This window comes from Scyliorhinus canicula, chromosome 17, assembly GCF_902713615.1.
Source record: "Scyliorhinus canicula chromosome 17, sScyCan1.1, whole genome shotgun sequence".
Lineage (NCBI taxonomy): Eukaryota > Metazoa > Chordata > Chondrichthyes > Carcharhiniformes > Scyliorhinidae > Scyliorhinus > Scyliorhinus canicula.
In genome coordinates, this window is record NC_052162.1 from 130,419,930 (window position 1) to 130,447,267 (window position 27,338).

At 44.4% G+C, this 27,338-nt stretch overlaps 1 protein-coding gene across 1 annotated transcript in view; it reads right to left on the reverse strand.

The window, feature by feature from the left end:
- Positions 1–27,338, reverse strand: part of LOC119951631 (zinc finger protein 91-like) — a 72,751-nt gene that overhangs the window by 11,448 nt on the left and 33,965 nt on the right. The window contains exons 5-7 of the mRNA XM_038774811.1: positions 25,645–25,661; positions 24,527–24,648; positions 240–362 (exon numbers count right to left, since the gene is read on the reverse strand). Of these exons, the coding sequence (XP_038630739.1) occupies positions 240–362; positions 24,527–24,648; positions 25,645–25,661 (262 nt within the window). The remainder of the gene's footprint in view (positions 1–239; positions 363–24,526; positions 24,649–25,644; positions 25,662–27,338) is intronic.

Here is a 27,338-nt window from a genome sequence, read left to right on the forward strand (position 1 = left end):
AGTGCGGTTTCTGTGCTGGCAGATCTACAGTGAACACGTTCTTCTCCACACCAGCTACAAAAGAAGGGAACAATTGGTATTTAATCTAAAATGTCTTTGCTGAGAAAAGTGAAATGTTATAATTACTGGGTAAGAGCAAACCTTTCAGTGTGAATTCATCTGTACAATTGGAAAAGGCGTCAAAATGTTTGATTCCCTAAAGATAAGTTTCAGACGTTAAGTTATGTTTCGGAACTTACAATCTGTGGGAAGCTCCATTCTCTTTCACTCTTTTTGGTCTTAGAAGGTTGAAGTATAGGGTGAAAGCTAACCTCTGTTGTTTTACTTTTCTTCAGTTTTATTTCAGTCTTTTGGAAAGGTGCCTGAAGGATAACGAGAAAACGCCAGTAACAATTGGGCAAAGCTGAAACAACTAACAAAATAATTATAGAAACAAAGTTTAAAATGATGTTTGGTTCATCTTTGATCAGAAAATGAAGTCAACACAATTGTCCACAATTGGAAATGTTTGTTCCAACCCCTTGGAAACAGGCAGCGAAGTTAACCCTTTCCCTTGTCTTTTAAAGATTTGGCTTCATCTCATTTTTTTAAATCTTTCAAAACAAAATGCTTGACAAGGGGACATATGGGAGTTATTTCCAAACTAATTTCTAATACTTGTATCTCTCATCTCTAAAGACTCTATTGTGTAATTATTCCATTGGACAATAAAGTCTCTCCACGGATCCCAAATGAGATTGAATGGTAATTAATGGGATGCCCCACTTAGAATAAAAGATGGAGAAAATCACACCACCAAGTGGTAATTGGAATAATTCACCCCGGATGTAGTTCAGGAGAATAGATCAAACTGATATCCATGTACATTCTAGGGAAAGTGTAGATGAGATGAGGAAATTGATAGCTTCCTCTTGGAAATATTTATATTTGTCTCTGAACTTCTATCAAACTGAATTGGATAGTCTGGCCATTGTGATGAATGTAGGAATTTCAGATATATATTGCATAATATGTATCTGATGCAGTAATGGTTAAAAACCAGGATTGGTGTGTGTATATACCTGCTGAAGTAATATCTTTAAGAATCCTGGTTTAAAAGACAGGCAGACAGTGTGGCTACAGAAGGGGTAATTAGGGCATCATAAAAGTGAGATCATCCTTATTTCAAACCATGTTTCTTTGAGAAATGACAAGCCTAATGAATTTTTATGATTTCTGGAGAGTAGATAATTGGAGACACTGTGTTTAAACTTAAATATTTTATCGGGATTTGATAAGAATGCACCTTCTCTCTCTCTCTCTCTCCAAGACATCTCTATACAGCAAATATTCCTGTGTTTGCTAACTGTATCTAAAAGTGGGTTTTGACCTGTGATGGGTTTTGTTTGATTGGAGATAGAGAAAATAGCAGTTAGGAGTTAAAGCAGTTCATTTTATTGTTAAACATTGTTTAACCACAAGCTATATTTTATGTGCTGTTTTAAGTTTAATACTGTGTTAATAATAATGTTTGTTTTAATATATCATATCCTATTTGTGCATGGATTAACTCCTGGAACTAAGTATCCTTTCGACATTGCTTTACAAATTAACAATATTAGGATTTCTGCCCCATATCCTAGCTAAGTTTGGGTTTTAGTCTCGAATAATAATAAGATTGGGGCTGTTTTCCCGGATTTAAAAGTATAACCCCTATTCTGGCTAGGGATTATTAAACCTAAAGACAGTGAGTGTGTGAGGAACTGATGCTTTCTTTCAGGGTTGCAGTTTGAATAGGGAGTGACTTGAGAAATGGCTATTTCCGGTGCAAAGAATTTCCTGGATGTGGAAGAGGTCACTCTGGTTGGTTTACAATGGATGGTTAAAACAAAGCTTTTGGATTTAATGTTCATGTAAATCAATTCAAGTTAACTTTACATGAAGGCGTGAGGAAGGTGGTTATAATACAAGCAATAGCTCAGCATTTAAATCTGCTGGAAACACAACCTGAATCATTAGAATTAGCTAGAATTCAATTCCGAATGAAACAATTTGGAATGCAGAAAAAGATAAACAGAAAGAAATAGAGCTCAAGAAATTAGAAATGCAAGAACACAAAAAAGGGAGGGCTTTTCAAAAGAGAAAGGTCAGATTAGCACGGGAAGAAAGGGATATGGGAAAGCAGAGGGTCTATGGCAGATGCAAAGGAGAAATAGATAATTTGAAATTCGGAAATAGGAACTGCAAACAGAACATTAAAGTAAAATGTGGGAGTCAAAGGCAGAAGCTGAGGAAAGTCCAGAGGGAGGAGAAACACGTCCTGGTCAAAAGCAGAGTGGGGATAGTATATTCAAGCGCTGCGAGAGTTTGACAAGAAAGATGTGGAAGTCTTTTTTTTATCCCCCTTTGAGAAAGTGGCTAAACAATTGAGTTGGCCAAAGATTATTGGTGGTTGAAACAAAATTAGTAGGTGGAGCTATTGAAGTGTCTGCACCACTTCCAGAGGAGGTATCTAAGGATTATGATAGGGTGAGAAAAGCTATATTAAGTGCATATGAATTAGTGCCAGAAGACTACAGGCATAAGTTTCGAAATCTAAGGAAAGAACCAGGTCAGTCATGTGTATAATTTGAAATAATTAAACAAAATAGTTTTGAGAGGTAGATAAGAACATGAAAAATAGATCAAACATATGAAGCTCTCAGGGAAATGATTATTTTGGAAGAATTTAATGATTCACTTCCCACAGTGGTGAGAACTGATGTGGAAGAGCAAAGGGTTAAAACCACTAGACTGGGGGCAGAAATGGCAGATTATTTTGTGTTAATTAATAAATTAGGGTCTGGTTTTCTACATCCATTTCAATCTGTGAAGCTGGGTCAATCAGAAATTCACAGATGGACGAGGGAAAGGGGGTCTAGTTGGAAATGTTAAGGACAGTTTGCCTCAGGTTACAAAGAAAATCTATGATATTGGAAGAGAGATAATAAAATGTCAGTGTTTTCATTGCAATAAAGTTGGACACATGAAGTCGCAGTGTTGGTGGCTTAAGAAAAGTACTGGGAAGACAGACCCATTAAAACAAGATAAGCCAGTGTGGTTAGTTAAAGTGGAGAAAAATCCATGGTTCCAGCGGAAGAGGCTGGTTTAGCTCACCAGGCTAAATCGCTGGCTTTTAAAGCAGACCAAGCAGGCCAGCAGCACGGTTCGATTCCCGTACCAGCCTCCCCGAACAGCCGCCGGAATGTGGCGACTAGGGGCTTTTCACAGTAACTTCATTGAAGCCTACTCGTGACAATAAGCGATTTTCATTTCATTCAAGAGGTGCAACAGTGTGGACAGCCTGTTCAGAGATTGGTGGATAAGCACGTGTCAGATCTTTTTAAAAATTTTATTTCTGAGGGTAAGGTTTACTTAGGTGTACAAATTGGAATAGGTAAGGAGATTAAGATCTTAAGGGATACAGGAGCAAGTCAACAACTTGAGGTGTTTCAAGAAACATCCTGGGGTGTTTCCGGATTGTGTGGTGACAAGATCACAAAGTTACAGGTTGACAGGAGGCGGATAACTCGAGGAGTAAAGATAAGGAGGCTAAGATTCAGTTATCAGAAACAATCTTTGACCAGATGGTTGATAAAGAATAAGAGCAGATCGTGGATGAAGCGGATATCTTTAGTTCAAGAAAGTTGGTAGAGTCGCAGCAAAAAGATCCAGAGATAAAACAGTTATATCATAAAGCATATGCAGAAATAGAATTCTGAATGTATACCAGAGTGTTATTACATTAAAAATAATGTATTAATGAGGAAATGGAGACTGTTACATATTCAGGGAGGTGAGAGATGGGCAGAGGTTCATCAAATGGGTACTGATGGGTTATAGAAAGTAGGTTTTGTGGGAAGCTCATGAGGTTCCCATAGGGCGTCATTTAGGAATAAGGAAAACTCACAAAAATGCAAAAACATTTTTATTGACCTGGAATACATAAGGATGTAGTTGAATTTTGCCACGTCACAGATGCCAAGTTAGAGAAAAACCTCAAGAGGTAATCAAACCTGCATTTTTGATGCCCATTCCAGCATTTGAAGTACCCTTTACTAGGGGCTGGTTTAGCTCACCGGGCTAAATCGCTGGCTTTTAAAGCAGACCAAGCAGGCCAGCAGCACGGTTCGATTCCCGTACCAGCCTCCCCGGACAGGCGCCGGAATGTGGCGACTAGGGGCTTTTCACAGTAACTTCATTGAAGCCTACTCGTGACAATAAGCGATTTTCATTTCATAGGGTACTAATTGATTGCATGGGACCCCTGCCTAAAGTGAAAAGTGGGAATCCGTAATTGTTGACTATAATGGATGTGTTTTCTCGATTTCCGAAGGCCATTCCATTATGAAATATTACAGCTAAGAGGTTGTCGAGGAGTTAACTATTTTTTCTTTACCAGATATGGGCTACCAAAAGAAATCCAATCTGATCAGGGATCAAATTTTATGTTGAGTTATTCAAGGTTTTTATGGATGGTTTAAGAGGAAAGCTATTAAATTGACTGCTTATCCAGAATCACAGGGAGCATTAGAAAGACACCATCAAACTGTAAAGACCATGGGCTGGATTCTCCGCCGGCGGGATGCTTAGTTTTGCCGGCAGCCCGGGGTTTTCCAGTTGGTGTGGGCTGCCCCACAATGGGAAACCCCATTGACCGGCAGGCGTAACTAGCATTAAGCCGACAGGGTGAGGCAGAAATGTGGCGCGGTGGGACAGAGCATCCGCCACATGTTGAGGGCCTATAGTCAGGATTATCCAGAGGATTGTGATAAAGGAATTCCATTTATACTATTTGCAATTAGGGACCCAATGAATCAACTACATTTAGTCCATTCAATTTGATTTTTGGTCATGAGGTAAGAGGACCACTTAAATTGATCAAAGAGAAATTGATAAATCAGCGTTCAGTGACTACATTGTTGGACTATATCTAAAACTTTAGGGAAAGATTAACTAGGGCTGGTGAGTTGGCTAGGAAGCATTTAAAATTCTCACAGCATGTGATGGAAAAAGAGATGGATAAGAAATCAAAAATTCCTGGTTTTGTTAATGGGGAGAAAGTATTAGTATTCTTATCAGTGGTAGGTGAACCATTAAAGCACGATTTAGCGGGTTTATCAAATTGAAAGCAAATTGAGTGAGGTGAAATATTTATTACGAATGCCAGATAGAAGGAAAAAGAGCATGTAATGTTAACATGCTCAAAGGGTATTTTGAGAGGGAAAGAAAGCAGACGAAAATTTGTTAGTCGTTGTAATTCAGGGAGAAGAGATAAAACAAATAATTATGAATTTGACATTCCTCAAATTAGATTGGATAATAAGGAAGTGATAAGAAACTGAGATAAATTACTGAGCTATCTTCAGAAGGAAAAAGTGACCTGAAAGAGTATGACAGTCACATGAGCGAGATGTGGAAGTACAAATGTAATTCTATGTAATGTAGTTGTAGAAAATGCTACTCCAATTAAGCAACATCCATAAAGGATCAATCCACTGAAGTTGGGACAGGTATTAAAGGAGATTGAAATCATGCTTAAGAATCCTCACAACAGGCCAAGGACCCGGGTTTGATCCCAGCCCCGGGTCACTGTCCGTGTGGCGTTTGCATACTCTCCCCGTGTCTGCGTAGGTCACACCCCCACAACCCAAAGATGTGCAGAGTTGGTGAATTGGCCACACTAAATTGCCCCTTAATTGGAAAAAATGAATTGGGTACTCTAAATTTATTTTTTAAAATGGATGGCATTGAAGTGAGTTGTAGGGATTGGAACCCACCTGTTGTGATGGTACCAAAACCAGACGGAATGCACCAATTGTGTGTGGACTGTATAAAAGTCAATGGAGCTAAAAAGTCAGATTCCTATCCTGATACTCGTTTTGGAAGACTGTGTTGAAAAGGTGGCATAAGCAAATGTTATAACCAAACTTGACTGACTTAAAGGATACTGTCAGGTACCTTTATCAGACAGGGTGAAGGAAGTTTCTGCTTCTGTAACTCCAAATGGTCTGCATCAGTTTAAAGTTACGCCGTTTGGAATGAAGAATGCGCCAGCAACATTCCAAAGACTAACCAACAACATCATTTCTGGACTAAACTATTCTGGAGTGTACATTGACGATTTGGTGGTGTTCATTCAAACGTGGAAGGAACATTTAAAGGAATTGTTCAATCAACTACAGGAGGCTGGTTTGGTGGAAACCTCCCTAAAAGTGAATTTGCGAGAGGTCAAGTCACGTTCTTCGGCCGTACGGTTGGGTATGGTCAGATGGCGCCATGAAATGTGAAAACGGAAACTATTGGGGAGTTTCCAATACCAACAACGAGAAGAGAAGTTCTAAGATTTCTGGGCAAAAGTGGTTTCTATCAGAATCCCATGCCAAATTTTAGCAATGTGGTTGCTCCACTGAATGAACCTCTGAAAAAGCACAGAAAATTTCAGTGGACGTCAGAATGTCAAGAGGCATGTGACAATCTGAAAACCATCCCACCAGTGTTTGCGGGGTACCAAGTAATTTAAGGTAGTAATTGATAGGAGTGATGTCGGTGTTGGTGCTATACTGTAACAGGAAGACTGAAAGAATCAAAAGGCCCGTTGGTTATTTTTCTAAAACTAAATATTTCTAAAACTCAATATTCGACCATCCAGAAGGAGACATTGTGTTTGGTATCGGCGTTGCAATATTTTGACACTTATGTTGCTCACAATTCATCAAAGACAATTGTATATACAGACAACAATCCACTGAAATGTTTGTAGAGGTTTAAGGATCGAAGACTATTTAGATGGAGTTTATTGCTGCAACCATTTAACTTAAAAATTATACATGTAACAGGAAGAGAAAACACAATTGCAGATGCTTTATCACAACTTATCACAAGTTGGAAAAGAAAGACTGAAATGAACTATACTCCTGTTTAAATTTGCATGCTTAAATATCATAGAATATGTATCTTATAGAATATTAGTGATGCTTAGTAATGAGTAATATTTAGAGTTGAAGGGCTTTCGAAAATGAAGCCATCATTTCATATTGCTGATTCTTTTTTTAAGGGGGGAGGTGTAATGAATGTGGAAATTTCAGATATATATTGTATTATACCTGGTTTGCTAATGGTTAAAAGCCTGGATTAGTGTGCGTGTATATCCGCTGCAGTATTGATTTCAAAAATAATGGTTTAAAAGACAGACAGACACTGTGGCTACAGATGGGGTAATTAAGGCATCGTAAAAAACGTGATCATCCTTTCAAATCATGCCTACATGAAAAGGGACACACTAAATGGATTTTTGATAACATTTCTGAGCAGTAGAAAATTGTGTTTAAGCTTAAATAATCATGGGATTTGAGTAGGATACGATGATGTAATTAACGGGAGGAGCCAGGGGTCAATGCAGTCAGGTTGGAGATAAGAAAGACAGCAGTTAGGAGCTAAAATGTTTCATTTTTATTGTTGAGCATTGTTTAACTGATAATTGTAAGCTATATTTTCTGTGCTGTTGAAGTTAGTTTAATACTGTATTAGTAATAAAGTTTATTCCAATAGACCATATTCCTATTCATGCGTGGAGTCACTCCTGGAGGGATGTAGCCTTTCCTCACTGCTTTACAAATTAAATAAAATATTGGGATTTCAGTCTGGTATCCTGGCAAAAGTTAGGGTCTGGTCGGGGTGCGTAATACCACTATCTGAGGCAATTAAACCATACCGTGGGGGGGGTGAAAAGTAAAAGTCTTCAGACAAAGACCCTCCTGTTATTTTGGTACGATTGCCTGAAAGCCCAAGGGTGGCACATGGAGCATGAAACTGGGATGACAGTGTGTGTGCCACTGTGATATATTTTGTGTAGTGTAGCTAACATGCGGAAATGCCTGGGGAACCTGCACAGAAGAACGTGTTCCAGACCTGCTCAGCTGCTCGATAAGTGAGCAACATTGAGTGGTTGATGTGGTCAGTAGCATTGAGACAATATTTCAAATGATCAAGGTACTGACACATACTCCACGGAGAAAACTGACATTAAAACTAATCAGGATAGAATTGAACACACTGCTTTCTATCAGAGGTAGTATGAGGGATCTCGTAATTTGGATTTAGGAAATATCCACAAGGTGGAAGAAGGCCAACTGAGTGCTGGAGAATCTTTAAAGTCCGTGCATGAACTTCAATTTGAGCCAAGTTAAACAGGAGTAGGCCATTCAGCCCCTCGAGCCTGCCCCACCATTCAATGAGATCCTGGCTGATTTATGTCCTTACTCCATTTTACCTGCCTTTGGCCCATATCTCTTCATATCTTTGCTTAACAAAAATCTACCTATCTCAGATTTAAAATTATCAATTGACCTAGCTTCAACTGCTGCTTGTGGGAGAGAGTTTCAAACCTCTACCACCCTTTGAATGAAGAAGTTCTTCCTGACATCTCTCCTGAACGGTCTAGCCCTCATTTCTAGACTATGCCCCCGATTTTCAGAATCGCCAACCAGTGGGAATAGTTTATCTTTATTTGCCCTGTCTTTCCCTGTGAATAACTTCTGATTTGACCATATTTATTTATTTAAGAAAAAATAAATTTAGAGTAGCCAATTATTTTTTTTTTCCCATTAAGGGGCAATTTAGCATGGCCAATCCACCTAACCTGCACATCTTTGGGTTGTGGCGGTTAAACCCACGCAGACACGGGGAGAACGTGCAAACTCCACACGGACAGTGACCCAGGGCTGGGATTCGAACCCGGGTCCTCAGCCCCGCAGTCCCAGTGCTAACCACTGCGCCACGTGCCGCCCCCTCCATATGTATTTATGACATGCCAATAATTGAGAATTGTGCGAGATGATCTGTAGGTGTGGAGGGCGAATCCAAGTCGATAGTTATCACATTTATTGGAAAGGTTTTCACCTTCAGTCTTGGTGGCAGCTCAAGCTGCTGATTCTGATCATTCCAGAAGCTTTAGTTCATCTATGGTATGTGATAAAGAAATTAGGACTTCAAACCCCCAGCTTAGAAATAGCTGGGTTAACCAAAAATCAGTTTGTGAGAAGTTAATAACCCTCGCGAGGTGGGGAGATCTGTAAGAACTAACTGATAAAACGTTAAGACATTTATTGAGTATTACAGGGATAGCTCACTTCTCTCGATTATGAAGAAAGCTTCCACAGCAGCTTGCTGAGTGACAAACACAGGACAGGTCTGTTCTCCCTGCCCAGGCCATTTCTCTGTCAGAGGTTCTGAAACAAGACATTTCTAACCCTGATGCAATTGGATCTCACGAGCCATAGGTAAACCATTTGTTTGTGTAAAAGGTTGAAACAGGACCTCAAGAGGAGAGAAAAATCACTTTGGGCAAGTGAGAGATTTTGAAATGATCCGTACCGGCTTCAGCCCACCACGAACACCTTTCTCGCACCCGTCAACCTTTCAGAGTAGACTGCAGACACCAGCAATCTCTCTGTGCCGCCGATTTATCCTTCAGACTGGTAAACCGTTCTCACCTTGTTACAGGCTGTACATTTTTCTCTTATTTAATTCATTTTAAAACTGTTGACTGGTTAGCATTGCTGCCTCAAGGCGCCAGGGACCTGGGTTCAATTCCCAACATGTGTTGAAAAAGATCATAGAACTTACAGTGCAGAAGGAGACCATTCAGCCCATCGAGTCTGCACCAGCCCTTGGAAAAAGCACCCTACCTAAGCCCACACCTCCACCCTATCCCTGTAACCTCCATCTAACCTTTTTGGAGACTAAAGGCAATTTAGCATAGCCAATCCACCTGACCTGCACATCTTTGGACTGTGGGAGGAAACCCACACGGACACGGGGAGAACGTGCAGGCTCCGCACAGACAGTCACCCGAGGCCGGAATTGAAAATTAAATGAAAATCGCTTATCGTCACGAGTAGGCTTCAATGAAGTTACTGTGAAAAGCCCCTAGTTGCCACATTCCGGCGCCTGTTCGGGGAGGCTGGTACGGGAATCGAACCGTGCTGCTGGCCTGCCTTGGTCAGCTTTAAAAGCCAGCGATTTAGCCCAGTGTGCTAAACAAGCCCCTGGGACCTGGGACCCAGGAGCTGTGAAGCAACTGTGCTACCGTGGCTCCCTGGCATCAGAGAGGGAGCAGAGAATATTCATGTTGATACCAGATATGTGGAGGTTTGCATATCAGGGAAGGATTGACAGGTTGGCCTCTTGATTGAAAAAAAGGCACAAGGGGTGACCGAATGGAAGTCTTTAAAATAATGAAAGGTTTTCATAGAGAGGATTCAGCAACAACGTATTTTCTTCTTGTAAAGACAATAACTGAAGTCCCATCAATATGAGAAAGGCGTCATGCAATGCAATACGGAATTCAGAAGAATGGTCTACATCCAAAGTGTCGTCAGAATGTGGAGCTCGCTACCAGATGGAGTGGGTGAAATATTTCCTTTCAGTGGAAGATGGACTGAGTGTTCTTTTTACAGCTCACTCAGGATTGGTCCGGAAAGACTAAACCGGATAAGCAACAGCCGATATTTTGATGGGTGAGAATATGGGTGTTTGTGTGTGTGTGGATTTCTGTGTGTGCTGCTTCTCATTAGCTGCAACGCACACCTTCCCTCTCCGAGAAATGTTGAGCATCTTAGAATCACATTGAGCGATTGGAATGGTACCATTCAGAGTCGTCATCCAGCCTGGAAAGCAGACCGACTGTGTGCTATGTGCGCACGAGCAATGGGAGAGAGGACATGTGGGGTGAGACACAACCAGAGTGAGTGTGGGTATCAGGAATTTGAATCTCGGGGGGGGGGGGGGGGGGGGTGGAATTTGGTGCAGAGGTGCTTTTTGCTTTTTCCCCTTGCTTTCTAACTTTAAATCTTCAGTGAGCGATCTTGCCCTGCTGCAGCAGTAGAGGAGACAAGGGAGAGAGTTCATTGGGAAGATTGGGAAGTATTTTCTAATTTTATCACTTGTAGTTTTGAGGTCTTTTTGTGGTTTATCGTTAGCACAGGCTATATGCGGTACTGTAGTAATAAGGACCAGAAAAGAAGGGCCCAAGAGAATTGGACGTAATCTAATCTCAAGCATTTTACATAAATGATCTGCAAGCAGGAACAGAGTTTAACATAACAAGATTTGCGGATGCTACTAAAATAGAGGGAAAAGCAGGCAGTGATAAAGATTTTACAGACGGATGTAGATAGACTAGGAGATTGGGCCAAAATTTGGCAGATGTAGATAAGTATGAGGTTATACATTTTGGCCAAAAAATAGGAAGGCAAATTATTATTTAGGTGAAAAGCAGATTCAAAATGAGCCTCAGTAGAGGGCCCTGGGTGTCTTTGTTCATGAATCGCAGAAAGTATGAATGCAGGGACATAGGAATTAGGAGCAGAAGTAGGCAGTTCAGCCCTTTGAGCCTGCTCCACCATTCAATCAGATCATGGCTGATCTCGTCCTGGTCTCAAATCCACCTCCCCATCTGTTGTCCATATTCCTTTAACCCCTTTTTAAAATCAGAAATATATCTATCTCTTGAAAATATTTAATGACTCCGATTCCACTGCATTATGGGGCAGCGAGTTCCACAGATTCACCGCCCTCTGTGAGTAGTTCCTCCTCATCTTAGTTCTAAATCTACCGCCTCTCAACCTATATCCATGGACTCTCATTCTAGATTTCCCCACAAGGGGGAACATTTGGTCTACGTTTACTTTATCAAACCATTTAGTATTTTATACGCCTCGATCAGATCCCCGCTCACCCTACTAAACTCCAGCAAGTATAAACCCAAACTGTTTAATCTCTCCTCCTCCATCAACGCTTTCATCCCCGAAATCAATCTGGTGAACCACATCCTTCCTCAAATAAAAGACCAAAGCTGGATACAATACTCCCAATGTAGTCTCACGCAACACCCTATACAATTGCAGGTACAGCATATAATTGAAAAGGCAAATGAAATGATTGCATTTATTGCAAAAGGACTGAGTATAAAAGTGAAGTGTTGTTGCAACAGAGCACCCGGAGGAAACCCACCCAGACACAGGGAGAACGTGCAGACTGCACACAGACAGTGATCCAAGCTCAGAATCGAATCTGGGAACCTGGTGCTGTGAAGAAACAGTGCTACAACAACACCTATACTTCCTCAGGAACAAAGAAAAAATACAGCACAGGAACAGCCTTTCGGCCCTCCAAACCTGTACTGGTCATGATACCAACCTTTGCCAAAACTCTCAGCACGTCCTTGTGCCGTATCCCTCTATACCCATCCTATCCATGTGTTGGTCAGATGCCTTTTGAACACCGTTAATGTATCTGCTTTCACAATGTCCCCTGGCAACGTGTTCCAGGCACTCACCGCTCTTTGCGTGAAAAACCTGCCTCGCACATCTCTAAACTTTGCCCCACGGACCTTAAACCTATGCCCCCTGGTGACTGACCCTTACACCCTGGGAAAGAGTGCCTGCCCATCCATTCTATCCATGCCCCTCATAATCTTGTAGACCTCTATCAGGTCACCCCTCAAACTCCGTCTTTCTAATGAAAACAGTCCGAGTCTATTCAGCCTCTCCACATAGCTAAATTGCCCTTAGCTCAGGTGGGGTTACTGATTTACGGGTATAGGGTGAAGGTGTGGGCTTAAGTGGTGGTGCTCTTTCCAAGAGCCAGTGCAGACTCGATGGGCCGAATGGCCTCCTTCTGCACTGTAAATTCTATGATTTTATGATCTAATCCGTACCGGTCCTCAAAAAGAGTACACCATCTAACTGGCACATCTTTGGACCTTAAGGGGCAATTTAGCATGGCCAATCCACCCAACCTGCGCATCTTTGGACAGTGGGAAGAAACTGGAGCACCCAGAGGAAACACACGCAGATATGAAAAGAACGTGCAAACTCCACACAGTCACTCAAGCTGGAACTGAAACCAAGTCCCTGGCACTGTGAGGCAGTGGTGCTAACCACTGTGACACAGTATTTCATCCCTTGAAAGCCACAAACAGGTCCAGCTTTCAAACAAACAAGGAACTGGAGTCGGCCGTTCGGCCCCTCGCCTCTGCTCCAGACTAGAGACAGGTGATCTGACCAACCCTGCCCCCACCCCATCACAAAAGCTTCAACTCTTGAGAGAGGTCCGGGCTCTGCCCCGCCCCTCATTCTCTCCGATTGGTTGGAGGACCAGCCGCTCCCGCTCGGTCGTCCGGCCCCGCCCCCTCCTTCTATTGGTCCAAAACGGCTGTCAATCACTTCCCGGTCATTGTGCTGTGGAGACTAGCCCCACCCCAGGCTGAGGAACTGACCAATGGGTGCCCTGGAGGACCGGAAGCACACTGGTCCTCCGGCCAATCAGAGCGCCCCCATTGTCTGAATGCGGAAGTTGCACGACGAGTTTGCCCAGTGAAGCTGCTGCTCCTCTGTCTGGGAGTGAAGACTGCAACCTCACCCTGTCTCCAACATCTGTGAGTAAAACACTTTGTCTTCTAGCCCCCCCCCCCCCCCCCCCTTCCATTTCTCTTCTCATACTGGGGTTAAATTGTTACGTTGCAGAAAGTGAAGGGAAAGGATGTGAATCCAGGGAAGGTGCAAAGGTTGGCCCAGAACTCTCACTCTCTCTTAAAGATCCTTTGCTCCCTCAGCTTGACACATTTATTTGTCTGCCTTTGTCATTGAACAAAGAACAATACAGCACAGGAACAGGCCCTCCAAGCTTGCGCCGATCATGATGCATGTCTAAACTAAAACTTGCGCTTCCGGGGTCCGTATCCCTCTATTCCCATCCTATACATGTATTTGTCAAGATGCCTCTTAAACGTCACTATCGTATCTGCTTCCACCACCTCCCCTGGCAGTGCATTCCAGGCACTCACCAGGCTCTGTGGAAAAAAAACTTGCCTCATACATCTCCAAATGTTTTTCCTCACACTTAAACCTATGTCCCTTGTAATTGACTTTTTCACTCTGGGGAAAAAAAGTCTGACTCTCCACCCTGTCCATGCCACTCATAATTTTGTAAACCTCTTATCAGATCACCCCTCAACCTCTGTTATTCCAGTGAAAATAGTCTGAGTTTATCAACCTCTCCTCATAGCTAATACCCTCCAGACCAAGCAACATCCTGGTAAACCTCTTCTGCACCCTCCTAAAAGCATCCACATCCTTCTGGTAGTGTGGTGATCAGAATTGTGCACAATATTCCAAGTGTGGCCTAACTAAGGTTCTGTACAGCTGCAGCATGAGTTGCCAACTTTTATACTCCATTCCCTGAATGATAAAGACAATCATTCCGTATGCCTTCTTGACTACCTTCTTCACCTGCGTTGCCACCTTCAGTGATCTGAAGACCTGCACACCCAGATCCCTCTGCCTGTCAATGCTCCTCAGGGTTCTGCCATTTACTGTATAATTCCCACCTTTTATTAGACCTTTCAAAATGCATTGCCTCCTATTTGTCCAGATTAAACTCCCATCTACCCTTTCTCCATCCAAGTCTCCAACCAATCTATAACCCTACAGAATCCCTACGGTGCAAAAGGAGGCTATTCGGCCCATCCAGTCTGCACCGACCCTCTGAAAGTGCACCCTACCCAAGCCAATTTCCATTTGTATTAGAGAAATGGGTTTGGGAAAATGAATGGGATTGAAAGTAGATAAATCTCCTGGGCCTGATCATCTTCATCCCAGAGTCATTTTCCAAAATTCTTTGTACTCTGGAATGGATCCTCCAGATTGGAGGGTAGGTGATATAATCCTGCTTTTCAAAAAGGGTGGAAGAGAGAAGTATAGACCACTGAGCCTAACGTCAGCAGCAGGGAAGCTGCGAGAGTCCATTATCAAAGATTTCATAGCACAGCATTTGAAAAAAGTGGTATAATCAGACAAAGTCAGCATGGACTTACAAAATGGAAATCATGCTTGACAAATCTACTTGAATTCTTTGAAGATGCAACTAGTAGAGTTGACCAGGGAGAAATGGTGGATGTGGTTTATTTAGACTTTCAGAAGGCTTTCGACAAGGTATCACATAGATTACTATGTAAAGTTAAGGTGCATGGGATTGTGGATAATGTCTTGAGATGAATAGAAAGCTGGTTAGCAAACAGGAAGCAAAAAATTGGAATAAATGGATCTTTTTCTGATTGGCAAGCAGTGCCTAATGGGGTACCACAGGGATCTGTGCTAGGACCCCAACTGTTCACAAGGTTAGGTGGGAGGGTGAGCTGTGAAGAAGATGCAGAGATGCTTCAGCGGGAGCTGGACAAGATGAGTGAGTGGGCACATGCATGGCAGATGCAGTATAATGTGGATAAATGTGAGGTTATCAGCTTCGGTAGCAAAAATAGGAAGGGTGTAAATTGAAAGAGGTGACTACTCAGTGAGACCTTGGTGTCCTCATGCATCAGTCACTGAACGTAAGCACGCATGTGCAGCAGGCAGTGAAAAAGGCAAATTGTATGTTGGTCTTCATAGTGAGAGGATTTGAGTGGGCAGCACGGTAGCATAGTGGTTAGCACTATGGCTTCACAGCGCCAGGATTCTAGGTTCGATTCCCGGCTTGGGTCACTATCTGTGCGGAGTCTGCACGTTCTCCCCATGTCTGCGTGGGTTTCCTCTGGGTGCTCCGGTTTCCTCCCACAAGTCCTGAAAGACGTGCTATTTGGTAATTTGGACATTCTGAATTCTCATCTGTGTACCTGAACAGGCGCCAGAATGTGGCGACTAGGGACTTTTCACAGTAACTTCATTGCAGTGTTAATGTAAGCTTACTTGTGACAATAAAGATTTTTTTTTTTAACTTAAAAGTATAGGAATAGGGATGTTTTACTGCAATTGCATTGGTCATTGGTGAGGCCACGCCTGGCATATTGTGTGTAGTTTTGGTGTCTTTATCTGATGGAGGATGTTCTTGCTCTGGAGGGAGTGCAGCGAAGCTTTACCAGGCTGATTCCTGGGATGGGGGGACTGTCATATGAAGAGAGACTAAATTGGTGAGGATTCTCTTCATTGGAGTTTAGAAGAGTGAGGGGGTCTCGTAGAAACTTACAAAATTCTAACAGTATTAGACAGGGTAGATTCAGAAACAATGTTCCCGATGGTGAGGGTCCAGAACTAGGGGTCATAGTTTGAGGATAAGGGGTAAACCTTTTAGAACTGTGATAATCAGAAATGTCTTCACCCAGAGAGTGATGAATCTGTGGAATTCACTGCCAAGGAAAGTAGTTGAGACCAAAACGTGGTGCGATTTCAAGAAGGAATTAGATATAGCTCTTGGGGCTAAAGGGATCAAGGGATATGGGGGGGAAGGTGGGATCAGGGTATTGAACTTGATAATCAGCCATGATCATAATGAATGATCAGGCTCAAAGGGTCGAATAGCCTCCTCCTGCTTTTATTTTCTGTGTATGTTTCCCGCCCTATCCAAATAACCCCTTAACTTAACCTACACATCTTTGGACACTAAGGGGCAATTTAGCACGGCCAGTCTGCCTAACCTGCACATTTTTGGACTGCATGAGGAAACCGGAGCACCCGGAGGAAATCAATGCTGACACAGGGAGAACGTGCAAACTCCACACTGTCACTCAAGGCCGGAATTGAACTCGAGTCCCTGGTGCTGTGAGGCAGCAGTGTGCCACCCCATGGATGGTCTCTTTTTCCTAAATGTTCCAACTAAAGGAGTGGTCTTCCCTGGAAATGCCTGACATGTGAAGGGAAAATACAAATTAATATCGTACAAAAATGTGCCTTCTCGTTATATAGTACATATTAGATACATTACCAACTTTGATAAAGGGAGGGCAGCATGGTGACCTAGTGGTTAGCACATCTCCCTGACGGCGCTGAGGTCCCAGGTTCGATCCCGGCTCTGGGTCACTGTTCGTGTGGAGTTTGAACCTTAGTGTCCAAAGATGTTTAGGTTAAGTAGGGTTACGGGCATAGGGCGGGGAAGTGGGCCAAGGGAGATTGCCCTTTTGGAGGGTCGGAGCAGACGATGGGCTGAATGGCCGCCTGTGCAGTAAGGACTCTGATACAAAATGTAATTGGAAATTCAAAGAAAAGGCAAAACAATTAGCAAGAAAAATCAATAGACCTGAGGATTGAGAACAGTTAAAAATTCAGCAAAGGTGGATCAAGGGATTGATTACGAAGGGGAAAATACAATATGAAAGTAAGTTAGCAGGGAACATAAAAACTGACAAAGTTTCTGTAGGTAGGTAAAAAGATTGATAAAAACCAATGTAGGCTGTTTACAGTCAGAAATGGGGGAATTGGGCAGCACGGTGGCACAGTGGTTAGAACTGCTGCCTCACGGCGCCGAGGTCCCAGGTTCGATCCCGGCTCTGGGTCACTGTCCGTGTGGAGTTTGTACATTCTCCCTGTGTCTGCGTGGGTTTCGCCCCCACAACCCAAAAATGTGCAGAGTAGGTGGATTGGCCACGCTAAATTGCCCCTTAATTGGAAAAAAATAATTGGGTACTCTAAATTTATTTAAAAAAAGAAAACAGAAACTTTGACAAAGGGTCATCGAAACGTTAGCTCTTTTCTCTCCCTACAGATGCTGCCAAACCTGCTAAGATTTTCCAGCATTTTCTCTTTGCTTTTCGATACATTATTTATGGTTCTGTAATGCATTTTATTTATTAATATGTCAAATCTTGTACGGTAGCTATGTTTTATATAAATATTCTAGTCATAGTCTTAAAATCCCTATGGTGCAGAATGAGGCCATTCAGCCCATCAAGTCTGCACTGACCCTCCATTGCCGACCCCCCCTCCCCTTCCCTATCCCTGTAAACTCACCTAACCTTTTGGACAGTACGGGTTCATTCTAGCGTGGCCAATCCACCTAACATGCACATCTTTGGGATGTGGGAGGAAACCAGAGTACATGGAGGAAACACTGCAATACAGAAGGAGTCTATGCTGACTCACTGTAGAGAAATCCACTCAGTCCATTCCTCTTCTGACACCGTTCCCCTTTTATTTCCTTCAAGTCCAGCACACTCAGAGGCAGCGAGTTCAAAGTTCTCCCTCCGATCTCCTCTATCTCTAATCAAATAATATGTCCAGTAATGTGGACATGGCCAAGCAGCCTGCATGCAGATTTTCAGGTCCCTGGACAGGGAGCAGTTTCCTCCCACTGTCCAAAGAAGTGCAGGTGAGGTGGATTGACCACGCTAAAATTGCCCCTTAGTATGCAAGTTAGATGGAGTTAGGGCTGGGAGGTGGGCCAGGTAGGGTGCTCTTTCAGACGGTCGGTGCAGACTCGATGGGCCAAATGGTCTCTATCACTGTAGGGGTTCGATAGTTCTAAGACAGCAAAGAATGTTCCACAGAAACTAGAATTGTCTGTTTTGAATTTCTGTCCTGTAACGCTGACAGTGATGACTTGTGTAAACTCATTTTCACAGAATATTAGAAGGGCGAATTTACAGACACAAATCTTGCACCAAACAGCACATCAAGATTTGACAAAGTCACTTGATTCATCGGGACCTGAATGTAATTGGCCTTTGAATGCATGAGAAGACATACGGCCTGTTCTGTCTGCTTCAATACATTTCAAACATCAGTGTGACTGGAAAAGCTCCGAGATGTGCACAAACGCCCGAGTGTCCCGGTGAGCTGACTGTGGAAAGAGCTTCAACCAGTGACACAGTCTCAAAAACCATCACGCCATTCACAGCAAGGAGAAACCGTACACGGGTTCTGTGTGTGAACGAGGCGGCGACTGAGTGTCTAACCTGGAGAGACGCACTGACACCAGCACCATGGAGAAACCATGGAAATGTAGGGACTGTGGGAAGGGATTCCAGTGCCCATCTGCACTGGAAACTCATCGACGGGTTCACACCGGGGAGAGGCCGTTCACCTGCTCCGTGTGTGGGAAGGGATTCAGTATATCAACGACCCTGCTGAGGCACCAGCGAGTTCACACTGGGGAGAGGCCATTTACCTGCTCAGTGTGTGGGAAAGGGTTCACTCAGTTATCCAGCCTGCTGACCCACCAGCGGGTCCACACCGGGGAGAGGCCTTTCACCTGCTCAGACTGTGGGAAGGGATTCAGTGATCATTCCACCCTGTGGAGGCACCAGCGAGTTCACTCTGGCCAAAGGCCATTCACCTGCTCTGTGTGCGGCAAGGGATTCAGTCATTCATCCACCCTGCAGACACACCACGCCACTCATACAAGTGAGAGACCTTTTGAATGCTCTGACTGTGGGCGTAGCTTCAAAAGCTCTCAGAACCTGATGGGCCACCAGCGCATTCACACTGAGGACAGACCGTTCAGCTGCTCTTGCTGTGTGAAGAGATTCAGAACGTCATCCCAACTGCTAATACACCAGCGAAGTCACACCGGGGAGACGCCGTTCACCTGCTCCGTGTGCGGGAAGGGATTCAGTCATTCATCCACCCTGCTGACACACCAACGGGTTCACACCGGGAGACGGCCATTCACTTGTTCTGACTGTGGGAAGGGATTCACTCAGTTATCCAATATGCTAACACATCAGAGGGTTCACACTGGGGAGAGACCATTCACCTGCTCTGTGTGTGGGAAGGGATTTAAACGGTCGTCCCACCTGCTGAGACACCAGCAAGTTCACAAGTGATTACAGGGATTGGATTCTGCTTTCATTGCTGCTGTTAATCACATAATAATAATCTTTTTAGCCCTGCTGCCTCACGGTGCCGAGGTCCCAGGTTCGGTCCCGGCTCTGGGTCACTGTCCATGTGGAGTTTGCACATTCTCCCCGTGTCTGCGTGGGTTTCACCCCCACAACCAAAGATGTGCAGGATAGGTGGATTGGCCACGCTAAATTGCCCCTTAATTGGAAAAACAATGAATTGGGTACTTTAAATTTTAAAAAAAAATAATAATTTTTATTGTCACAAGTAGGCTTACATTAACACGGCAATGAAGTTACTGTGAAAATCCCCTTGTTGCCACACTCCGGCGCCTGTTTGGGTTCACAGAGGGAGAATTCAGAATGTCCAAATCACCTCGCAGCATGTTTTTCGGGACTTGTGGGAGGAAACCGGAGCACCCGGAGGAAACCCACGCAGACACGGGGAGATCGTGCAGACTCCGCACAGTGACCCAAGCCGGGAATAGAACCTGGGACCCTGGCGCTGTGAAGCCACAGTGCTAACCACTGTGCTACCCGATCCAGGACTGAACCATGTTCATTCTGACACTTGGTGGTGGGAGGTTCGGAGGGTTTCTTTCTGTTGGATTGGCCGGCCTCACCACTTCGCCTCCAGTGGGCCGATGCTCTTTGAGCCTGGGAGAGCACATTTCCACTGAAATGATCCACAAAAGCTGATGAAGGACATTTATTTTATCCTGGACAGTAAATAGTGTTTTTCCTACCACTACAGGTAGATCTAAAAGAAACACATTTGTCTCTATTGCATTGAGTCTACAGCACAGGGCCAGGCCAGTCGGCTCAATTGGTCTGTGTCAGTATTTATGCTCCACATGAACCTTCACCCACCCCTCTTCATCTCCCCCCATCAGCATCTCCTTCTATTCCTTTCTCCCTCATCTATGCTACCTACTCCTTCAATGGATTCATGCTGTTCACCTCAACCACTCGCTGCGCTAGCGAGTTCCACATTCTTACCACTCGCTGGGTAAAGAGGCTTCTCAAGATATCCCTCACTTACCTGTGTTCCAGGTAAGAAAAGATACTGATCGAACGATTCTAGTTACGGAGACACTACGGAGGCGGCAAAATTACCCGCAGAATTTTCATATCCAACTCTGGCACAGAAAGGACTGTGGCCTCAGAATGAACGGAAAGGGTTAATGACCGCCAACACTAAATTGAGTCGTTCTGTTTGTGAGACACAGGAACACAGCTGGAACCAATCCAGGCCACTGGACTGAGATCGAAAGGCCAGTTACAATTTCAAAACGACTGGCGTAAACTAATTGGTGAAATTCGTGGGAGACGCACAGTATCAGACAGAAAATTCCTGATTCAAAACTGTTGCCGTTGTGCGGAAAGATTTCAACAAAATTCAATCTGAATGGGATCAGGCAAAACTGATGGGTTATAAATTATTTAAAGATCAGACCAAACGAGAATGTCAAATATTTCTGCTTGCGCAATAATAGGATCTGAATTATATTCTAAAGTGGCCCAAGGAGGATTTTCAGAAAGAATGACATGCTGGCACAAAAAAGAAGCCATGTATAAATAGAGAATTTAAAATGTTCAAGGCTGGAAAATGAGCTTTTCATCTCAACTTAGTCAGCCCGAGGAGCCTGCTTCACCATTCCATAAGCTCATGGCCAATCTGTTTGTGTTTCATAGATTATCATAGAATTTACAGCGCAGAAGAAGGCCATTCGGCCCATCGAGTCTGCAACAGCTCTTGGAAAGAGCACCCTACCCATGGTCAACACCTCCACCCTATCACCAGTAACCCACCCAACACTAAGGGCAATTTTTTGACACTAAGGGCAATTTATCATGGCCAATCCACCTAACCTGCACATCTTTGGACTGTGGGAGGAAACCGGAGCACCCGGAGGGAACCCACGCACACACGGGGAGGATGTGCAGACTCCGCACAGACAGTGACCCAAGCTGGAATCGAACCTGGGACCCTGGAGCTGTGAAGCAATTATGCTGTCCACAATGCTACCGTGCTGCCCCTCGTTTCGAGTTCCACATTCCCATCTACCACCCCGATAGCCATTGATCCCTTTGCCTAAAAAGAATCTATCTACCTCCGCCTTAAAAATATTCAGTGGCCCCACTTCCACCGCCTTTTGAGGTAGAGTTCGAGAGTCGCACAAACTCTTACGAGGAAAATAATCTCTCTGAACCTCTGCCCTAATTTTAAAACGGTGCCCCCCCCCCGGGTTCCAAACTCGTCCTTTCCATGTCCATCTTGTCGAGTCTGTTCAGGATCTTATGTACGTTAATCAAATCACCCCTCACTCTCCAGACCCCAGTGGAACAAGCCCCTCACTGTTTTTTTTAATAATTTATGTAGAATCATATATTAAGACTGATAAAAACAATTTGAATTGAAAAAAAGTAAGAGACATGAAGGACGGTAAACTTCAAAAGCTTAAATCAGTGCAGATAATTTTAAAGATGGCGCTTGAAGGTGTGCCCCGTGCAGTAGCAGTGAGGATCTTTCTTGTACGCTGGCATTTCATTGTAATTATTATAAGCAAGTTTTCAATAAAAACCTCATTAAAAAGTGACCTTAAACTCGACACAAAATTAAACAGAGTGCTGAACAACTTGTGAACTTCATTGAGCAATCTGGGAGACTCGGCAACGCACTGGCGTATTTAATTTTTGCGGGTGGGTGGGGGGTTATTTGCCCGTTCCAGTTGTGGGGAAGGGATTCAGCTAACCAGCCGTGCTGACACACCGGCAAGTTCATACTGGAGGAGTTTGCTCGCTTGACCTGTTTCTGGGAAACGCTTTTGCCGAGTTGTCTGATTTGCGGGCTAATGTGTTCACGCTGGAGGGAGGCTGTCCACCCATTCCGAGCACGGGAAAGAATTCGCTCGGTCGCCCCCACCAGCGAGTTCACACCCCTGGGGGAGATTGTACACTTGCTCTTCAGCGTCGGAATACACATCACTCTTTTAACCAACTTGCCGTGGGGCCGCACGGTAGCATGGTGGTTAGCATAAATGCTTCACAGCTCCAGGGTCCCAGGTTCAGTTCCCGGCTGGGTCACTGTCTGTGCGGAGTCTGCACGTCCTCCCCGTGTGTGCGTGGGTTTCCTCCGGGTGCTCCGGTTTCCTCCCACAGTCCAAAGATGTGCGGGTTAGGTGGATTGGCCATGATAAATTGCCCGTAGTGTCCTTAAAAGTAAGGTTAAGGTGGGGGGGGGGTTGTTGGGTTACGGGTATAGGGTAGATACGTGGGTTTGAGTAGGGTGATCATTGCTCGGCACAACATCGAGGGCCGAAGGGCCTGTTCTGTGCTGTACTGTTCTATGTTCTTGCTGAGGCAGCCTGGTGGTCATACCAAGGCGGAAACAAAGGTCATTGATTATTTTTTTTTTAAATTTAGATTACCCAATTATTTTTTCCAATTAAGGGGCAATTTAGCGTGGCCAATCCACCTACTCTGCACATTTTTGGGTTGTGGGGGCGAAACCCACGCAGACACGGGGAGAATGTGCAAACTCCACACGGACAGTGACCCAGAGCCGGGATCGAACCTGGGACCTCAGCGCCGTGAGGCGGTTGTGCTAACCACTAGGCCACCGTGCTGCCCTGTCATTGATTATTTTTAAGGTGGAACTAGATGGATTCTTGTTGGGAAAGGCAAGCAAACATTAAACTTATAGGTTTAAGGTGCGAGGGGCAAGGTTTAGAGGAGATGTACGAGGCAAGTTTTTTTTACACAGTGAGTAGTAGTGGGTGCCTGGAACTCGCTGCCGGAGGAGGTGGTGGAAGCAGGGACGATAGTGACATTTAAGGGGCATCTTGACAAATACATGAATGGGATGGGAATAGAGGGATACGGACCCAAGAAGTGTGGAAGATTTTAGTTTAGACGGGCAGCATGGTCGGCAGAGGCTTGGAGGGCCGTAGGGCCTGTTCCTGTGCTGTACTTTCCTTTGTTCTTTGGGGGTAGATGGGGAATATGGAACTCAACACAAACAGATCCGCCATGATCTTATTGAATGGCAAGAGCAGGCTCGAGGGGCCGAATGGACTACTTTGTATGTATGGCCGTGGCATTGTCGCTTCCTCATAAAAGTAAAATCAGCAGCAAAATATTTTGTGAGCTGGATGCCCCCCTTCAGTTGGACACTGTTGAGGGTCTGTATCTTCTTTTCGGGTTCATTGATGAGATGATCCGTTTGATATCAAAACATAGTTGGACTTTGATAGATTTTGAATGAGGACAGAAGCTAATTTTAAAGATGGAGCTTGAAGATGTGCCCTGTGCAGTAACAGTGAGGATCTTTCTTGTACGCTGGCATTTCACTGATTATTACAAGCACATTTTCAATAAAAAGTATCTTAAACTTGACACAGAATTGAGCAGATCGGGAAACCGCAAGAAAAGGCATGATTGGAACAGGGGTGAATAGGCGAAAGAACCCCAGGACTGACATGGGAATAATTAACAGGTGTTTCAAAGTCTTGATTCTAAATGCCAACCTGAGACGAACTGGCCAAAGCGTCATATCAGCGTCTTTGAAGTGACACATGACACAGTGAATTCTGAGGGTGATGATGATGATCGCCATGGACATCCGCTAGTCACAGGGTGCTTTGGTCTGCCGAAGAGTATATTACTCATTGTTATAGCTTGTCAATCTATCGCTGCTAACTTCTACGAGCAAACGATTGAGTCTCAGAGCAGATTTATGATTGTTTATTCAGGCATATGTAGGGAGAGATAGCTCAACAAACATGCTCACTAAAACAGCTCTGTTTACAAAAAGTGGTACATATTTAGACTTTTTTTTAAACACACACACAGTCAGGGTAAAGTTTCAATCTGGTATTGCATATAAACACCTCTTACGGACACCTCTTGGTATTGTCCATTGTCCCTATCTGCTACTGATACAGCCGTTACCTTCCGTTCCTTGTTATTGGAGCTCGCTGTCCCTTCGAGAACACAGCTGCCTATTCTGCTGACTTGTGCTTCAAGTTTTACAAAGGTCAATTAGAATTTATGTAACAAACTGTAACCCCTTTTCTGTTATTTTATTTATTAACGCTCAAAAATCTTGGCCTGTATTACTTATTTCCCCCTTAACAGTCATGGACTCACTTAAGTTAGATCGTGGTTGCACCTCAACAGTATGTGGATGAGGTTGGTAAAAATGATACCCAGATTCACCTCCTAGTGAGGACCAATGCAAGGTTAAGGATTATGAAAGTCCTAGAAAAATGAATTAGGCACTCTAAATGTATTTTTTTTAAATGAAAGTCCTACTTGTTACAGTTTGGTGATGTCCACATATTGAAGTCACTAAAAAGTGTGGATTTCATGCAACATAGCTCAAGTCAGCCACTTTATCAGGGTTGGTGCAGTCCACTGAGATACCCTTCCTGTCAAATAAACCATCTATGCTAAAGATGCAAATGCAACTGGACATGGAGCGAGATAAGGTCATTTGTTCTTGGAAAGTCAGTAGATCTGCAGCCCTCAATCAGGACATTACCGTATTCTCTTAACAATACCTGATGTTTCTGATCAGAGATTTTGAGAAGGATTCATGGCATCAGATGAGAAGCCATGATGTGGAGATACCGGCGTTGGACTGGGGTGGATACATTAAGCAGTCTTACAACACCAGGGGAAAGTCCAACAGGTTTATTTGGAATCACTAGCTTTCGGAGCGGAGCTCCTTCATCGGGTAAGCAAAGAGGTTCCACAAACACATTTATGACCAAAGTCAATGATGCAAGATGATGCTTTGAATGCGAGTCTTTGCAGGAATAAAGTCTTTACAGGTCCAGGCGGTGCGACTGGAGAGAGGGATAATCACAGGTTAAAGAGGTGTGAATTGCCTCAAGCCAGGACAGTTGGTAGGATTTCACAAGTCCAGGCAAGATGATGGCGAGTTAATGTAGTGAGACATATCCAAGGTCCAGGTTAGGCCATACAGATGGGAAGAGTCACAATTTTCTCACCCTTCCTGCCAAATATCCTGTGAGAAGGAGCAGGGAATATCCAATTATTTTTTTTCAAATTAATGGGCAATTTAGTGTGGCCAATCCACATAACCTGTACAGCTTTGGGTTGTGGGAGTGAAACCCACGCAGACACAGGTAGTGACCTGGGGCCAGGGTGAACCCGGGTCCTCAGTGCCATAGGCAGCAGTGCTAACCACTGCGCCACATGTCGCCCTAGGTGCAGGGATGGTTGATGAACAGTATACCAGGGAGGAAGAAGAAAGGAAGAGCATTAAGGAGATTCATTAGTCAGGGGAGCAAACAGGCGTTTCTGCAGCCAAAGAAATTGTTCCAGGATGGTGCATTGCCTACCTAGTGCCAGGGTCATGGATGTCACTGAACGGCTGCATGGCATCCTAAAGGGGCAGGGTGAAAAGTCCGAGGTCGTGGTACATCTTGGTACCAACGATATAGCTAAAATGCAGGATGAGGTCTTGCATCAAGAATTCAGGGAGCAAGGGCAGCATGATGGCACAGTGGGTTAGCCCTGCTGTCTCACGGCGCCGACCCCAGGTTCGACCCCGGCTCTGGGTCACTGTCCGTGTGGAGTTTGCACATTCTCCCTGTGTTTGCGTGAGTTTCGCACCCACAACCCAAAGATGTGCAGAGTAGGTGGATTGAACACGTTAAATTGCCCCTTGGAAAAAATGAATTGGGTACTCTAAATTTATTTTTTAAAAGAATTCAGGGAGCTAGGCAGTAGATTAAAAAGAGGACTACTCAGGTTGCAATCTCTAGATTACACCCAGTGCCACGTGCTAACAAATACATAAAAAAGGGCAGATGAATGCTTGGCTCAAGAGTTGGTGCAGGAGGGAGGGTTTTATATTCTTGGATCAGACTGATTCAGAAGGAAGGTCCCACACGGCAGACTGATTGAGAAGGTCCCACACGGGAGACTGATTGAGAAGGAAGGTCCCACACGGCAGACTGATTGAGAAGGTCCCACACGGCAGACTGATTGAGAAGGAAGGTCCCACACGGCAGACTGATTGAGAAGGTCCCACACGGCAGACTGATTGAGAAGGAAGGTCCCACACGGCAGACTGATTGAGAAGGTCCCACACGGCAGACTGATTGAGAAGGAAGGTCCCACACGGCAGACTGATTGAGAAGGTCCCACACGGCAGACTGATTGAGAAGGTCCCACATGGCAGACTGATTGAGAAGGTCCCACACGGCAGACTGATTGAGAAGGAAGGTCCCACACGGCAGACTGATTGAGAAGGAAGGTCCCACATGGCAGACTGATTGAGAAGGAAGGTCCCACACGGCAGACTGATTGAGAAGGTCCCACACGGCAGACTGATTGAGAAGGAAGGCCCCACATGGCAGACTGATTGAGAAGGTCCCACACGGCAGACTGATTGAGAAGGAAGGTCCCACACGGCAGACTGATTGAGAAGGAAGGTCCCACACGGGAGACTGATTGAGAAGGTCCCACACGGCAGACTGATTGAGAAGGAAGGTCCCACACGGCAGACTGATTGAGAAGGAAGGTCCCACACGGCAGACTGATTGAGAAGGTCCCACACGGCAGACTGATTGAGAAGGAAGGTCCCACACGGTAGACTGATTGAGAAGGTCCCACACGGCAGACTGATTGAGAAGGAAGGTCCCACACGGGAGACTGATTGAGAAGGTCCCACACG